General features: G+C 41.7%; 1 protein-coding gene across 3 annotated transcripts in view; it reads left to right on the forward strand.

Annotated features, from left to right (window-relative positions):
- The first annotated feature begins 8,587 nt into the window (after positions 1–8,587).
- LPIN1 (lipin 1) overlaps positions 8,588–17,781 on the forward strand; it is a 91,672-nt gene continuing 82,478 nt past the window's right edge. The window contains exon 1 of one of the 3 annotated variants that reach the window (XM_081189062.1): positions 8,588–8,772. In XM_081189062.1, the coding sequence (XP_081045188.1) occupies positions 8,713–8,772 (60 nt within the window). In that variant the 5' untranslated portion in view covers positions 8,588–8,712. Of the gene's footprint in view, positions 8,773–16,010; positions 16,159–17,781 lie in introns of those variants that run through there. The other 2 variants (XM_081189065.1, XM_081189063.1) reach the window with 2 other exon arrangements.

Here is a 17,781-nt window from a genome sequence, read left to right on the forward strand (position 1 = left end):
AAAGCTCACTATAAGTCAATGAACATTGACAGCTTTAGGTTTTGCCTGCTCGGATGAAATGTTATGGGTGGTGACTGTTCCACCTTATAAAAATGGTCATGTGGAAGTCTAATGGCTTGCTTTCATTTGAGGCTTAGACTTGGAACAATGAGCCTGCCACCGTGCCGCAGATGGAAGTAGGAATACCCTGGGGTAACAGGGCATACCTCACAATGCACCAACTCATGGGAGGGAGGACCAAAACTATGTCCATGTGGTAGCTACTCTATCCAGCAAGCTGTTTTCGATCCCATCCTGATCAGCTTATGTAATGTGATTTGTCTTTTGTCTGGTTTGGTTACTCAGTTAATAAATATTTTCAGTTTTGGCTTTTGAAGTTGAATGCTTCTTTAACCTTGACTCGCAAATAGTGATGGGAAACCTTTCAAAAGAAACCAGAAAAATTGGGGGGAAACCCCAGGTTTCCTCCCATTTTCCCCCAAAGGCTTTGGGGAAAAAAGGAACAAAACCTGGTCACCCCCCCATTTTTTCTGGGTTTTTTCCAGGTCTTCCCATCTCTACTCCCAAATCTTGATTACTCTTGAATTTGAAGTCAATAATGTTAAGTCTCTGTGCACACAAAAATAGGTACTTCTGAATATTTCTCCCACCCACCCCTAACCAATTTGATTGCACCACTAGTGGAGTAATTGCCAAATTAGGATAATATGGTTGTTGTTTTTTTAAAGCAAAATCAAGCTGAACTTGTTTGGGCATTGTGGTCAAATACTGAACTCCACAAAATGTATACAGTCACCATTATTTATTCAGCACTGACTCTGGGAATCAGCTTGTAACAGCTCACTATAAATAGTAACAGTAGTTATATAACCTGGTGGAAAGATTTCTTTTTTTTTTTTTCGAAATTCTTTTTATTTTATTCCATACAAACAAAACACACACAAAAGGTCACCAAAACACCAACATACACGAAAAAAAACACAAAAATTCTCAATCGCAAAAAAAAAAACAAAAAACAAAAACAAAAAAAAAAAAAAAAAAAGAAAAAGCGTGCAAAATTCTTATTTCCATAGTTTTTTCATAACATATTTCTTTCTTTTGGGACTTCCTTCAGCCTGGCCGCGAATCATGCGGAGTAAATAAATGAAGTCACACGTTTCATCTTTTATATTGTCATTGTGTCAAATTTTGTTCTCTGTTTTCCTTATACAATGACCTTAGTCTATCACAATACATCTCTAAACCCCCTTAGCGTTATTTGTCCATCGCTGATATTTTCCAGATAATTTGCATATTTTCCCCAGTCCCTGATAAATACTTGGTCTTTTATATATCTGATCTTTCCCGTTAATTTGTCTAACTCTGCATATTCTGTTAGTTTGCATCTCCACTCCTCTATTGTAGGAGTTTCTTCCTGTTTCCATCTTTGAGCTATTAAGATCCTTGCTGCCGTAGCCGCATAGTATACCATTCTGCAATCCTCCTTTCTTATCTCTCGTTGTAATATTCCTAATAGGAAAATTTCTGATTTTTTTTTAAACGTGTACTTTAATATCTTTTTTAGTTCCGTATATACCTTTTCCCAGAATTGTTTTACCTTTCCGCACTCCCACCACATATGGTAGAAAGTGCCCTCTACATCTTTACATCTCCAACACTTGTTGTTCACCTTGTACATTTTTGAGAGTTTTACAGGTGTCAGGTGCCACCTATAAAACATCTTCATAACATTTTCTTTTAACGCCGTACACGCTGTGAAATTCAATCCGTCTTTCCATAATTTTTCCCAATCCTCATATTGTATACTGTGGCCTACGTCTATTGCCCAACGAATCATCACTGATTTCACCTCCTCGTCTCCCAGATTCCAGTCTAACAGTATCCTGTATGCTTTGGATATGTTTTTCACCTTGTTGTTTATTATTTCCGTCTGGAATTTTGAGTCTCTATCTGCATACCCTCTTTCTTTAATGTCTCTACTAAGCATCTGGTTGATCTGTTGATGACTAAACCAATCATACACATATTCTCTAATCGTCTCGTAGGGTTTGATTCTCCATTTCCCCTCCACTTTAATTACTAGTTGGTTGTATGTTGCCCAATTTCCTCCCATATTGATAGTTTTTCTATTTATTATTTCGAGTGGTGCAAGCCAGTGAGGTGTTTTCGGTTCCAATATATTTTTGTATCTTTCCCACACTTCTATTATCGGTCCTCTAAAGATATGATTGCTAAATCCCCTATGTACTTTCGTTTTATTCTTCCACAGGTAGGCATGCCAGCCGAAGTGATTATCGAAACCTTCTAGATCTAGTAACTCCGTATTTTCTAAGTTGACCCAGTCTTTTAGCCAACTTAAGCATGTCGCCTCGTAGTATAGCCTAAGATCTGGCAGCGCAAACCCCCCCCTTTCTTTTACATCTGTAAGTAACTTGAATTGGATTCTGGGTTTTTTACCCTGCCATATGAACCTCGAGACTACCCTCTGCCATTCTTTTAAGGTCTTACTCCCTTTTATTATAGGTATAGACTGAAATAGAAACATCAGCCTTGGTAAAACGTTCATCTTTATCATGTTTATTCTTCCCCATAATGATAATTTTAGTCGTCCCCATTTCTCAAAGTCTTTCCTTATTTCCCTCCATACCGGCTCATAGTTATTTTTGTAAAGGTCCATATTCTTAGATGTTATCCAAATGCCAAGATATTTGACTTTCTTTACCGTTCCTATCTGCCATTGCTGTTGAATTGTTTCTATTGTTTTGGGGTCCACATTCTTATATATCATTTTTGTTTTTGTCTTATTTAATTTAAATCCGGCCACCTTTCCAAATGCTTCTATTTCTCTCATTATCTCTCCTGTTGATGTTAATGGATCTTCCGTCATCACCACTAAATCGTCGGCAAAGGCTTTGGTTTTGTATACGTTCTGACCTAAAGTCACGCCCTTTATATTTTCATTTTTCCTTATAGAATTTAGAAGTATTTCTAACACCGTTATGAATAATAACGGAGAGAGTGGGCATCCTTGCCTTGTACCCTTCTTTATCTTAATCTCTTCCGTTATTGTGCCATTTACAATCAGTTTGGCCTTCTGGTCCGTATATATTGCTTTCACCCCGTTATAAAAATCGCTGCCTACATCCATATGCTCTAAATTTCTCAACATAAAATTCCATATCACATTATCAAACGCCTTTTCGGCGTCGATAAACATCATTGTAACTTGTTTATTAAACCTAATTGATAAGAATTCTAACATATCCACAATATGTCTTATGTTGTCTCTCATCTGCCGGCCTGGCAGAAATCCCGCCTGGTCCTTATGAATAACATCTACCAAAACCTCCTTTAACCTTCTTGCCAGGATTCCTGCATATATCTTATAATCTACATTCAGCAGTGAGATTGGTCTATAATTTCTGACTTGAGTTAGGTCCGAATCCTGTTTAGGTAGAAATGTGATAAACGCCTCTTTCCAAGTTGCCGGGATTTCGCCTTTCTTTAATATTACATTCATTGTCCTTTTCAGCGGTTCCACCAGGACTGATTTCATTTCCTTATAGTAACCGGCCGTGAACCCATCGGGACCTGGGGCTTTTCCCCTCTTCAAATTTTTAATTGTCTCCTCTATTTCCTTATTTTCAATAGGTATGTTCAGTCTTTGTTTGCCTTCCAGTGGGATTTTTTGTCCTCCTTTGTCTTTCAAAAATCTCTCTATCTTCCTTTGTCCTATCTTTTCTTGATCGTTATATAAGTTGCTATAGAAACTTATAAACTCACTCCTTATTCCTTTAGGGTCAGTTCTTTCTTCCCCCTCTACTATTATTTTATTAACTATCCCTTGTTCTTTCCTTTTTTTAATTTGCCAGGCAAGCCATTTGCCTGGTTTGTTAGCATGTTCAAAGTTTCTTTGTTTGAGTCTTTTTATATTCCATTCCACCTCCCTATTTATTATTGTGGCAAACTGGGTTTGAAGGATTTTTATTCTTTCCTTTGTTTCTAAACAGTTGGGTTTCTGAACTAATCTTTGTTCGTTTATCATTATTTGTCTTAGAATTTCCTCTTTGTTTTTTTCTCTATTCCTGTTTTTAATTGCATTTTGTTGAATAAAAAATCCTCTTATAACCGCCTTGCTGGCATCCCAAACTATATTTTCTCTCGTTCCTTTGCCACAGTTGTCCTTAAAATATTCCGTCAGTTTTTTCTTTGCCATTTCCACCACCTCTTGATCATCCAACAGGTAGTCTTTTAATCGCCATCTATAAGATCTTTTCTCATGACTATCCAATTCCAACTCTAATGGGTTATGATCTGAGATTACTTTTGGTTTTATTTCTATATGTTTGATTCTTGGACATAATTCTTTTGAAATCCAGATCTGATCCAATCGAGAAAAGGATTGGTTGGGTTCTGAGTGAAAGGTAAATTGCTTTTCCAGCGGGTGTCTCAAACGCCAAATATCTACTAAACCGCAGTTTTCCACCATAGAGAAAAAAGATTTTGGCAACTTCCCTTCCTTATTTACTCTATCTCTAAGTCTGTCCATTTCAAGTGAGACCACTGCGTTCATATCCCCCATTAATATTATTTTTTGATCGACATATTCCATTAATTTTTCTTCTAGTTTCTTAAAGAATTCGTTTTTACTGCCATTCGGGGCGTATATCCCCACTAACAGTATTTTTTCCCCTTGCCAGTTGATGTTGACCGCAATCATCCTCCCCTCCTCATCTTTAAACATTATCTTAGCTTCTATCTTGTTACTGATGTACAATACTACACCTCTTTTTTTAACCCTATCCAGGGTTTCATATTCATTTCCCAAACGTTTATTAATTATCACTTTTCTATGCTTTCTGGCCACATGTGTCTCCTGGAGGCAGATAACATCCAGGTTTTTCCTTTTCAAACATTGTTCTATTTTATTTCTCTTTTTTTTGTCATTCATTCCGTTAACATTCCAATTCCAGATTTTTAACCCCATAACCCGTGTACTAACCTTTTATTATTTTTGAGATTTTCTTGCCTATTGTGTATTTTCTAAATCCTCTATTTCCTCTTCTTTTTCCTCTTCCTCCTCCGACCCGCCCTCCCCCCCCTCCCCCTCCTCCGACAATCTTAGTTCTCCTGGTGAGGCTCTCTCCTCTCTTCCTATCTCTTGTGTTTCCGCTTTAAATTCCTTGTATTTCCTGAGGAATTTCCCAGTTTCTTCAGAATTTGTCAACTTATGTTTTTTACCTCTGTATGTAAATGATATCCCTTCCGGGAATTCCCACCTGAACTCAACCTTATTTTTCCTCAATGTTTGCACCAAAGGTTTATAAACATCTCTCTTTTTAAGCAATCTTATCGGGACATCTTTGAAAATGATTATATAATTTCCATCTATATTCAATCTTCTTTCTCTGTTCCTTTGGAGGATCCTGTCTCTCATTACTTTGTTTTCGAATGTAATTAGACAGTCACCCGGAAATTTCTTTGCTTTTGTTGTGTTAGCACGCATTCTAAATGCGTTTAAAATACTATTAGCCATTTCTTCTACAGGCACACCCATCCATTCCGCTAACTCCTTCAATAACTTTTCTTTAATATTCTCATTCTGTATCTCTGGAACTGCTCTCAGCCTCAGATTTACCTCCCTCTGCCTCAGTTCATTCATTGCTATAATGTCTTTTATCTCTTCCTGTGTCTTACATATTTCCATCACATCTGATTTGATCTTTTCCTTATCTCTTCTGACCTCTCTTATTTCTACCTTTGTCCTTTTCAAACCTTCTTCTGTGAGCTGCGTTCTCCTAGATATTTCTTTTATCTGGCCCTTAATTTCATTCACAGTTTCCTCCATTTTTTTATCTAGTTTCCCAATTCTGTTGTCCACCGATTCTAACTTATGTTCAACGTTTGCTTGACTTTGTTTAATCTCTGCAAACATCCTTAGAATATCTGTCTTGAAGTCTATCTCCTGGTGGAAAGATTTCACATCCTTTACACATGAAACAACAGATGTATCAATAAAGATTAGTGCACCAGTCTGCATTTCGTTTCCATGAGTTATAATTATGGAGCTGACTTGATTGACTTAAGAGATGCATCAGGACAGAACAGACTGGGACATTTAACCAGAATTGGTGCAAAACAGAATCACAATGTGGGCATTTCAGCAGCGAGAGCTTTGACCCAGCGAGAAATCATTGCAGTTTTTAAGGATGCAAAGCATACTTCCAAAGGCAGATCTCAAATCAATTGTGACATTATTCACTCTGTTAGTGAAGTATTCTGCACATGCTAGGCTCTTCTTGAAAAACTTGAGAGGTTGGAACGAGCTCCTGCCTTCTCCCAAACCAAGAGAGGCCAATGCAATGTCTGCATACATGCTGCCCTTGAGCTCCAAGGGAACTCTAGTAGCAGAGTGTATCTCACAGGGTCAGCCTTTGGCTTCCTGAAATTAGTAGCTAAAATGAAGGACCCATTGCTTGCTTCTTATCAGCCTGGATTCTAAAGTGTGTGTGTGTGTCTTTCATGATACATTTCACCACTTTTATTTTTCTACATTATCTGCTTTCTTCATTTGAAAATAGGCACGGTCTGTATTGCTCCTATGTTTTGTAACTTTGATTATGGGGTTTCTGTTTTTATTGCTCATTTTTATTTTTTATTTTGTGTTAATGAAGAATAATAATTAAAAAATCTGAGGGAAGCTTCCACCTTACAACTTAGAGCACTGGAGACTTGAATATGGAGGGTGTGCATCCTCTCAGTTCAGTGAACACGTCTGGGAATTGAGCAGCAAAATGGCGTCCGGGCTGATTTTTGCTGAATTGGCAAAATGTCTGGGGAAAGCCCAGACAAGCAGGACTATTACTATTATTTTTTTGCTGAGGCAAGGGGAGAGATGTTCCCCAACAAAAGCTCAACATCTTGGTCCAGATTTTCACTTTTGGGAATATGGCAACCCTAGCTAACACCACACATTAATATTATGAGTGGCACTGCCCCCCTCTCATAGTTTACAGGATTGTGCCTGGAGAATTGACATTTATAAACTTTGCCACAGGCATTTAGACAACTATTTATGGTGTTTAGTTATCTCTACAATTACTGTGGGCCTGTGGGAGGAATTGGAGCAAATGGGATTTTGAGGGATTTATGCACCTGTGAACAGGCCCGTCAGAGACCTAAGGCCCTTTGCCTCAGGTTCATCTGCCATATTGGTGCTTTTTTTTTGCTTATCTTTTTTTTCCTTCTTCTTTTTTTGAGGGGGGACTTCTTATTTTTTTCTGTGTTGTTCCTGGTAAGAAGGGAGACATGCATGCAGGATCAGCTTCAGAACATGATGGGATGTTACTTCATGTTTTTGGGCACCATTGTGTGTGTTGGGAGTTGTGAGGGGAAAGTTGTTCCGAAACAGGTTCAACAGAAAACTGAGTCCCTGTGAATCCTTTTGCTAATCCTGCTTATATCATTTCAGCAAAAAATGGAAGGGGAAAGCTCAACAGAAAGGGACAAAAGTAGGGTTAGGGCTGCTTCACAGTGTACACCAATGAAACCAGGAGGCTTGAGAAGTGCTTAACTTACAAGATCATGCTGATTATGCCTAAAAATATCCAGATGTGCTTAGGAAAAAAATCTCTCACAGGAACTTGGATGCCTGGACAGAAATGTGATTCTTCTAGCACATGAAAATGATCTGGATACAAGTGCCCTACCACCTGAGAATTATGGAGACCCAAATTATCAATTTCTTCCCAGTAGCAAATAGTAATAATAATTTCTTCACTATCCCTAATATTCCTGTCAAAAGGAATTATGAAAGTCATGGGCCCTAAATCACCCTGCTGAGAAGCAAAAAAGGGGGAATGAGAAGGCTGCCAAAATGCTGTATTATGAAAATCATGGGCTCCATATCAGAGCTCTGTTAGCCTGCTTGATCATCTGGCCCTGGCTAAAATGGTCTTGATCTCTGTTAGACTAATAATAATAATAATAATAATAATAATAATAATAATAATAATGGTCAATCTTTCTACAGACCACCTGAATGGACCTCATGGCCCATTGGTATGAGAATCTAGGCTAACTGAAAGCATTTCTGTTTGTGAAAGGTGGTCAGCCGATTTTTTTATTTTATTTTTTGCTGACCCTACTCAGTGCAGCCCCTGAAAAGCTTCTCCTGAGTATGGAGACTCCAGGACAGTTTGGGACACAGTGCTGAAGCATGCAGTGTGGGCAGCGGGATCTGGATTTTTGTGTGTGGGAACCCAGATGCATTGCCTGATGCTAGCAGAAGAGTTTTCTGCCACTCCACAGAAGCCACCAACTGGATGATGCAAGCTTGCACCCCTTCCTCACCCCTAGTTGAAGTGTCACTATCTGAACGGTCTAACCGAGGTGCCTCTTACTGGAAGCTCTTCCCCCTGCATGTAGAAAGAAGAAGAAGATAAACACCTCCGTTTTTCAGGGAGGCTTATGACTTAACGAGGCTACTTGAGGCGTCAGTTGCGAAGTGAGTGTGCACCGGCTTACGGAGCTCATGTTTCTTGCTCTGGCTGAGGTTCCAAGAACTTGAGCAGGCTAAATTCGCAAGCAAACATGATCACAGGGAAATTACTTTCTCTGGATCTTTGTTGTCAACAACGCATTACTTAAAGGCAGCATTTTTTAATTCCAACAGAAGCTTTAACAGCCCCTGGGCAGAATATTTCTCTGGTAATGGAAGAAAGAGACCATCTCAAGATGCCGTCTGAAGACACTGAATCACCTTGGTCTTGGGTAAGGTCTTTAATCTAGAGTTTCAGGAATAGCATGCTGAAGTGGGAGAAAGTTTGATTCCCCTCAGCCAGTTTTTTTTTAAAAAAAAATCTGATTGTTTACTTGGTTGTCTTCTCTCCCCCCCCCCCAAGTAAAGATAGGCTAACATAGTCGGGTATAGTTGTTTCGTTTTTTAAGGTTTCCTCTTGGTTTTGTTTGTGATGCCATTCTTCGGGGCAAGCCCAGCTGTTGAAATGGCCCTTCCCCAAATTTTATGTGGGGTAGATTGTAGTAGGACATCGCTGTAAGAGACATGCTGCATTGATTAGGCTTTAGACCGAATCACAAATTTAAAGGTTAGCAAGGCCTTTCCTCGTGATATTTGTACTCTTAATTTGGGAAGTTAACATTGCAGTTCTCTTTGCTCATAGAAGATGTGTACCATTCACACAGAAGAACTCTTTGGAGAGTGGTTGGTTGTGCATTGAAAGTTTTTTAACGTTTGATGTTTTACTGTGGTTTTATAATTTGTTGGAAGCCACCCAGAGTGGCTGGGGCAACCCAACCTAATGGGCGGCATATAAATGATGATGATGAAGAAGAAAGGACTGCTCCTAGGTAATCATATGTGTTGACGTTCTCCATCTCAGAGAAGTGTGATCCTCTCTATCTATGTACCATTTATAAAACAGTCAACGGAATGTATACAGTCCTGCAGCCAGCCTTCTTTCTTAGGTGGGAGAGCCACATTTCATTTCGGAGAGGGAGGCGCATAGCACCAAACCAGACTCCCTGCCACTCACAGGTGGAGGGGATATAAAGGTCAGGCCAGGGGAAGGAGAAGGGGAAGGCAGCAACGTCCCTGCTCATTCCTCCTTTGTGCAGACAGTGTGTTAGCTTACATAACGGGCTACTTAAGGGTCAAGTTAACAGAAAAAATAGTGTTTAGGATTTGGAAATGAATTAAGTTCAATCTGCTGAATTGTCTCACCTTTTTTGAGAGATCCCCAGAAATACCAGACTCAGAAGTTTGACTTTGCCCAGAGCTATAGTCCTCTTTTACCTGTGGTTGGACTCCTTGTGTTCTGATTCTTTAGGAACTTAACTACTTTGGTAATGAGCTCCTGAGCTCAGCTCTGATACTGAATTACATATCGCAGTTTTACACCCCTTAAAAAACAAAACAAAACACCACCTGTCCAAACTTGTCTAAGTTTAGGGAAAGAAGGAGATTTTAAAATGACATTTTTTAAAATATTGTTTGGATTTATAGTGCACCTAGGGAAGAACTGCTTGATTTGTGATGGCATTTAAACAAATAATCTTTTCCCTGTTAGAGATACATAAATAGAACGATCTACACATCAGAAACTTGAATAGCAGGTTGCGTATGACCACTCTTTGACTGTTCTGTCATATTTAGCAACACACCAACAATTTGAGTGGATTTTCACCCATATGACAAAGTGACATGCCCAGCTTTTTAAGCACAGCTGTGACGTCCAATTGTACAGATGCTTATGGCGAAACTGGAAAGAATAGCAGCGGAGTCAGAAGCTTGCATGTTTGGCTTACTAATCTCACTTCTATGGGGCTTTTCTTTGGAATGACCGATGCACAATAACATAGCTCAGTTTAAACACCTGTGCCTCTCACTTGGTTTCTTCATTTCCATTCTGGCTCAGGAAAACAGCAAAGGCACTTGGGTCGGTCATATAATATCAAGGTTCAGTTAAAGGGCACCGTGGACTTGGGCTGATTCATGTTCTAGGTTTAACATGTCTTTAGACCCTAAAACATGCACTCCCTCCCCCTCCCTCCCTCCCTCCCTCTCCTCCCCTCAACAGAATTCACACAGAAAGACCCACTCCTCTGTTCCTCTGCATCAGTCCTTGCCAACCCTGCACCCTCCAGTTGTTGTTGGATTATTCCCCCCCCCCACTGTTGGTTCTGCTGGCTGGGGCAAATGGGAGTTGGAGTCTGAACAACAACTGGAGGGCACCAGCTTGGGGAAGGCTGCTCTGCATAACACAGAAATACCGAATCCCTATCAGAGGTGACCCATTTTAGTAAATGTAGTGGCAGTGGGGTGAAGGGTGTGTGAGAGATAAAATCCAACTGACATTTCCACTATTTCTAAAAATATAACAACAACAACAGAACACAAGCTTTTAAACCAAGGCCCCGTCTAGACTTTGCATTTAAGCACTATTGTACCACTTTAAACAGGGATGCGGGTGGCGCTGTGGGTTAAACCACAGAGCCTAGGACTTGCCGATCAGAAGGTCGGCGGTTCAAATCCCTGTGATGGGGTGAGCTCCCGTTGCTCGGTCCCTGCTCCTGCCAACCTAGCAGTTTGAAAGCACGTCAAAGTGCAAGTAGATAAATAGGTACCGCTCCGACGGGAAGGTAAACGGCGTTTCCGTGCGCTGCTCTGGTTTGCCAGAAGCGACTTAGTCATGCTGGCCACATGACCCGGAAGCTGTACGTCGGCTCCCTCGGCCAATAAAGCGAGATGAGCGCCACAACCCCAGAGTCGGTCACGACTGGACCCAATGGTCAGGGGTCCCTTTACCACTTTAAACATTCATGGCTTCCCCCCAAAGTATCTGGGGGCCACAGTTTGTTAAGGGTGCTGAGCATTGTTAGGCGACCTCTGCTCCCCTCACAGTTCCCAGTGTGGTTTCGTGAGGGGAACAAGGGTCTCCTAACAATGCTCAGCACCCTTAACAGTTGCCAGGATTCTTTGTGGGAAGCTATGGCTGTTACGGAAGTCGTATGATACTGCTTTAGATGTAACAGAGAAGATGGGAACCAAGTCATACCACTGGTCTATCTAGCTCATCATTGCCCATACTGACTCCAGGGTTTGGGGCTGAGGACATTCCCAGCTCTACCTTGAGATGCATGGAAATGAACCTGGGACTTTCAGATTGCAGAGCAGATGCTCTATGATTGAGCTTTGGTGCTTCCACCAAACAAGCACTTGCTGCCCTTTAATTGTAACCCGTGACCAGTGATGAACCTTGGGGACTGAAATTTCAGTGGCATCCTGCGCGACACCAAAATTTGGCGCCCCGCTGCCTCTCCTGCTCCATTCTAAATAATAGTTGTGGCATCCTCTGAGGTGCCCCTGAGGCTTTGCCCCCAGTGTGGCTGAACCATTGGTGCTCCCCTAACTCTGCCTCTGCCACAGAACAGACTTCCCTACATTGGAGCTACAGGAGGGTTGACATACATCCGGAATTTCCCTGACATAACAGGGATTAGGCTGTCGGAAACAGTGTCCAGGTGGAAATCGCTGAAAGTCCGGGAAAATCTGGACGTATGGCAACCCAAGTCAGAAGTGTAGATTTTGGCAAATTTCCTTAAAAGTAGCTCAAAAACTTCCTTATTTTTTTGGGGATTTTGCAAAAAATGAGAACAAAAAACCACCCAACAATTTTTTTTGTCTGGATTTTCAGTTCTTGAAATATGGCAACCCTAAACTATGGCAAAGGGTTCTTCATTCCAAAAGATAGCCTTTGCATCTCTTGGGAATAGGACAGGTGAGAGCGGAAAGGTTATTTATAATAGTTCCGTTGTGCTGATCCAACCCACACAGTAGGAAGTATGGGCTTCTGTTCACTGTTTGTTGTAAATGACTGCCCCCACACTTAGGAGTAGTGATCACTGTGACACCTGTCGGCCTCAGGCTTATTTCAGTGTGAATTTTTGCATGGCTGACACATTCTCAAATCATCGTCATTGTAAGATTTGATTTTCCATGGCTTAGATCTCTAGACCATGCTTCCTCCAACAGAAGTTGGGGTGGGGGTGCTGGACAGGTGATATTTATGGATTCCTTTTCCCCCTTCTGAAAATCTGCTCTGGAGAATAGAGGAAGCCTCCAAAACAGGGCAGGGAGGGGGCTACAGTGTTAGGGAGATCCAGTGAAAATAACCTCTTCCCCGTTTTGACAGTTGTATCGCTCCACTGGATCAAAAGCCTTCTGTGGTCCGAAGGAGCTCTTCAGCTCACAGCTAAGTTTGGATCTAATCCCACATTTTTGAAAAATGATTGCATAAAAGAAAACAACAACATTTGCAGTTTACGGATAAGGGTAAAAAGTGCTTCTATAAGACACAATTTGGGAAGTTGGCACTGAAGAGTACAGTAAACCAACCCAGCTAAAATCTCATGTTCTGTCTTCTGGAAGAGATATGTTCTTCTTCTGTTAACATGATGACATGCTTTGGAAATTTAACTTGCTCCTCCAGGAACCAAGCAATTGCTTGAGAGTCCTCAGCATAGGTCCCATCAGTTGACTCCATAACAGGTGATTGAGGTCCTGTTGCTTCAACTGTGACGAACGTAACCGTTCCGATGGATCAGTAAATCCTCTACTAGGAATTTGTGGTAGCAGGTTCTCTTATTTACCCACAGCATTGTAAATCGGGGGGGGGGGCAAATTTAAAGGCAGAGCAGTCATTGTATAAAAGTGGAAGAGAAAACCCATTTCTCTGAACGGAAAATACCACACACACACACGTTCTAGATCTGGTATAAGGCAGATTGGGAATCCACTGGTAGATCTCTGAATGATTTGCATTTGATCAGTGAGAATTTTCCAAATTGTTCAACAATAGCCATTCAGTGAATGGACCTGACTATCAGATTTCTTCAGGAATAATTATATGTGGCCTGAAACACAGACCGCTCTCCTCTGCACATGGCTCTCCCTAAAGCATGCTGGTTAGGATAGAATTCCCTCCACTCGCAGATTTGCTTTGCTACCTACGGCAACTGTAGGGGAAAAAAAGTGAGAAGTTGAATATGATCCTAAGAATATAAATACCAAATGGAAGAAGAGGAAAAGTGGGAGGGCATACAGCTGTCCTTCCCGACTTATTTTTTCCGTCATGATTTATCACTACCTACAGAGAACTTGTATTTTTAGAGACTGACATTAGGTGAGCTAAAGGCTTTGAGATTGCTAGAGGTTAGGTTTAGGAAGCCACTTCCCACATACCTTGTTGATGCATTGTCTTCTGGGTTGCATTTTTCTTCCCTTCCTCCCCCACAACAAACACCCTGTGAGGTGAGTGGGGCTGAGAGACTTCAAAGAAGTATGACTAGCCCAAGGTCACCCAGCAGCTGCATGTGGAGGAGCGGAGACACGAACCCATGTTCACCAGATTACAAGTCTACTGCTCTTAACCACTACACCACACTGACGACATAGCTCACTTTGCCATATTCTCCAATCTGCTTCAAGTGAATCTGTAGTTGCGTTTCGTTCTGTATTTGGCTGTGCAGAATCCGCTGTTTTCGTGGACATACTAGTTTTACACAGGGTGTTACGTAGCAGAAATGCTTCCTTACGAATCCAGTCTCTTGTCTGTGTCTGCCTTGATTTGTTTGTCAGAATGTTAGCAGATATCCTACAATGGAGAGCTGTTGTCAACATCTTGAAACTGCAGGCAACAGCTAGGACTGCAAAGCCTTAGCAGGGCCTGGCACTGACATTGCCCATGGGTTTAGCTGATAGGAGCAATGGGGTCTGGGATGCCACCTATTGTTTTAAATTTCCCACAGTGCCCTAGAGCACAGGTCATAACAGTATGTAGTGGTATTGTGAAGCATTTATAAATCAACTTCCCTGATTAGCCCTTTCCAAAACAATAAGAGAACTGAATCATTTGAAATTTGCACTTCTCTGAATTTTGCAATGCAGTTCCCCAGTCAGGGAATTTGTACAAAAATGCATACACTTGGCTCGATTGTCCATATAAATGCATAGATCGCTGAAAAAGACATGGAAAAATTCTTTATATTAGGGAAACCTACTTTGCAAAATGGTGTATATTAGGGGAAATTGCATGCAAAAATGTGTGTATTAGGAGAAATTTGCACCGAAGTCCTGATGGATTTTCTTGAGGACTTTTTTGGGGGAAGGGGTGCGCATGAAAGGAATCACAAACTGATGTGGACATGTAGAGAAATGAGCCTAACACTTGGAAAATACAAAACTGATAGAAACCAAAATGCATGAATTTCCTCACCTATATTTGGCATGAACATGACATCAAAGTGAGTACAGACAAATCTCTCTAGGGAGAGCACTCCATAGCTGAGGTGCCATAGCTGCAAAAGCCATCACTTTAGCCATCCTCTCCCCCCCCCCCCCGCCCAAATGCTGGCGACACCTGGCGAAGAACCTTGGGTGTTAATCTCAGCATACTGGGAGATTAATGTTGGAGGAGACAGCCCAAGATACTCAAGCGCTCAGACTCTAAAGCCTTTGAAAGTCTTGCAGACACAAACATGGCGAAAGCATTTGTGGTGGGACTGTGAGGTAAGCAGTCGAGTGAACAAGGTGTGTTTGTGTATGCTCCTTAGAATCTCAGTCACACACTACAATGCATCCTGAAGTAGGCTGAGAAGATCATGACATCCTCCCATGAATGGTCCATGCTGCCTTTGCCACACTTGACCGGGCTATGTGGTATCACAACAACTGCAGATGATTACAACACACACACAGGAGTCTGAATGTTTACAGCTGTCAAAACTATCTAGTAATGTTTTATGATTTAGTAATGTTTATGCATGTTGAATTGGATGTAGGGTTGGAAAGACCCCGAGGGTTGTCTAGCCCAACCACCTGCGATGCAGGAATCTCAACAAGATCATACGTGACAGATGGCCGGCCAACCTCTGCTTTCAAAACTCCAAGGAAATGAGAGTGTACCATCTCCTGAGGGAGCCCGTTCCATTGTCAAACAGCTCTTCCTTATGTTTAGTTGGAATCTCCTTTCTTGTAATTTTAATCCATTCATTGCCTCTTTCTTTTGTTGTGCCAAAAGTGCCTAACACAAACAGAAATGGAATAGGTCCAAAGGCCGATACAGACACAAGCTCCGGTCCACAGAACAGAACAAAACACTGCAAGCAAAAATAAATGAGCGAAAGGACACTGGATGAGAGAGAGGAGGGTTAACTAGTTTTGAAAGCTCTCATCCTTTCCCTCGTAAGGCTTCCAGGGATTCTCAGCTTGCGTTGTGGCTGAAGTCCAGCTTTGATGTTACAAAGCCTGAAGATATGCTTTTTATGCCATGTCTGCAGCAGTCCACATTTCATGCGAGCCACGTGGTGTCCTGTTTGTTTGCAAGTGTAATTGCCCTGGAGTTCATTTTGGGTTTGAAGCTGTGATTGGAAGCTTCGGTGAGACAATGGGCATTGGAATAATCTGGGATAAGGCTTTGAAGGGGGACATCTCAGCCACCTTAAGATGGAGCTTTAGTTTGGTTTGTTCTGCCTAGAAGGCACCCAACCATCTTAGAAGAGAACAGCCTGATCTCTTCAGACTCTGAGATGGCACCACGAGGCATTTTCCAGTGATCTCTGTTTCTCAAAAAAATGCCGGTAAGCTGGCTTGTTGTGACCTGATTTAGATTCAAATCACAAATTATTTCTCTCTCAGAATATTGCTGTGCTGAGTGTGGGTGGAATGCTAAGCCATTTATTGAGATTGCAGATACTTGGCCCAAGGCTTCAGCGAATTGTTGTACTCTCTATAGAGATGCAGGAAAATAAGGATGGTTGGGTTGGATCAACACTTGCTATTTTTCTAAAAAACAAAGAGGTGCCAGAACTCACCATGAACACCTCTCCCTTGTTCTCTTAGAATGGCAATGACGCCCACCTGAGAGGTTCTGGAACTGAGTTCTGGCTGGGGGCAGGGAAAGCCCTGCTTGCACCTATCCTTTAGGAAAGGGTGGAAAACTGCCACCACACTGATGCATCGAAGCAAACTTGTGCAGCTTCAGTGAGAAGGAGTGTATCAGAAAACTTACAGTGAAGAGTGCCATTTGGACACCCAAGCCAGCCCTCCAATCTGCATGGTGAGAAGCACCACCAAAGCTTGCAAGATTTTTTTTCTTTAAAATAGATGGTACTTCTCACCATGCACATTGGAGGGATGTTGTTGTTGTTGTTGTTTAGTCGTTTAGTCGTGTCCAGCTCTTTGTGACCCCATGGACCAGAGCACGCCAGGCACTTCTGTCTTCCACTGCCTCCTGCAGTTTGGTCAGAATCATGTTTGTAGCTTCGAGAACGCTGTCCAACCATCTCGTCCTCTGTCATCCCCTTCTTCTTGTGCCCTCCATCTTTCCCAACATCAGGGTCTTTTCCAGGGAGTCTTCTCTTCTCATGAGGTGGCCAAAGTATTGGAGCCTCAGCTTCAGGATCTGTCCTTCCAGTGAGCACTCAGGGCTGATTTCCTTAAGAATGGATATGTTTGATCTTCTTGCAGTCCATGGAGGGATGTTAATGCTGGCTATATACTTAAGGCAATGCGCCACTGAAAAGCAACCTCACAGCTGCATGGATACTGGGGCCCTCTGCATATACGCAAAGCCACAGATTGAGAGTCATGTTGTCCTAATTTCCATTGATCCCTATAGTATGCATTTCAAAGTAGGTGCGAATAAGGCCAGAACCTGAACCAGGGGCCATCCATAACGCCATACATTTCATAAATCACCAGGTATCGCTGTGATCAATTCCCTGAAATTCCACCAAGTATCAAAGGAGGCGGTAGGAGGGCTTGAATGGAAGTGAGAATGGCTGTGGCGTTGCCCCGTGGAAGAGGCAAAAAAGCTGTTTATTAATAGATGTTTGGCAGACATGCTGTACCAATATTTCATGAGGCTGCAGAAGCGATGCCGGATCAAGTTTCTTGTTCAATTCCAATGATGCATGCTCAATGGGTAATAGGTCAGAAGGGGTGGGGGGTGGGGTGAACTATTTATCTTAGATATTTCACATCACTCAACAATTCCAAGCAAAATAATAGTCTTGCAGCCCTATTCTACGCATGTTTACTCAGAAGTAATTCTCACTGAGTTCAGTGTGCCTTAATTCCAAGAAAATGGGAATATCAACGAGAAATCAGTAATAGGTGGAAATGAGTGAGCTCATCAGGAAAAATCTAAGGTGGAGGCACATAGGTAAGAGTGTTAGTAATAGAACGTATCACATGAGGTT

Source organism: Podarcis bocagei (genome assembly GCF_964188305.1).
Source record: "Podarcis bocagei genome assembly, chromosome: 3".
NCBI lineage: Eukaryota > Metazoa > Chordata > Lepidosauria > Squamata > Lacertidae > Podarcis > Podarcis bocagei.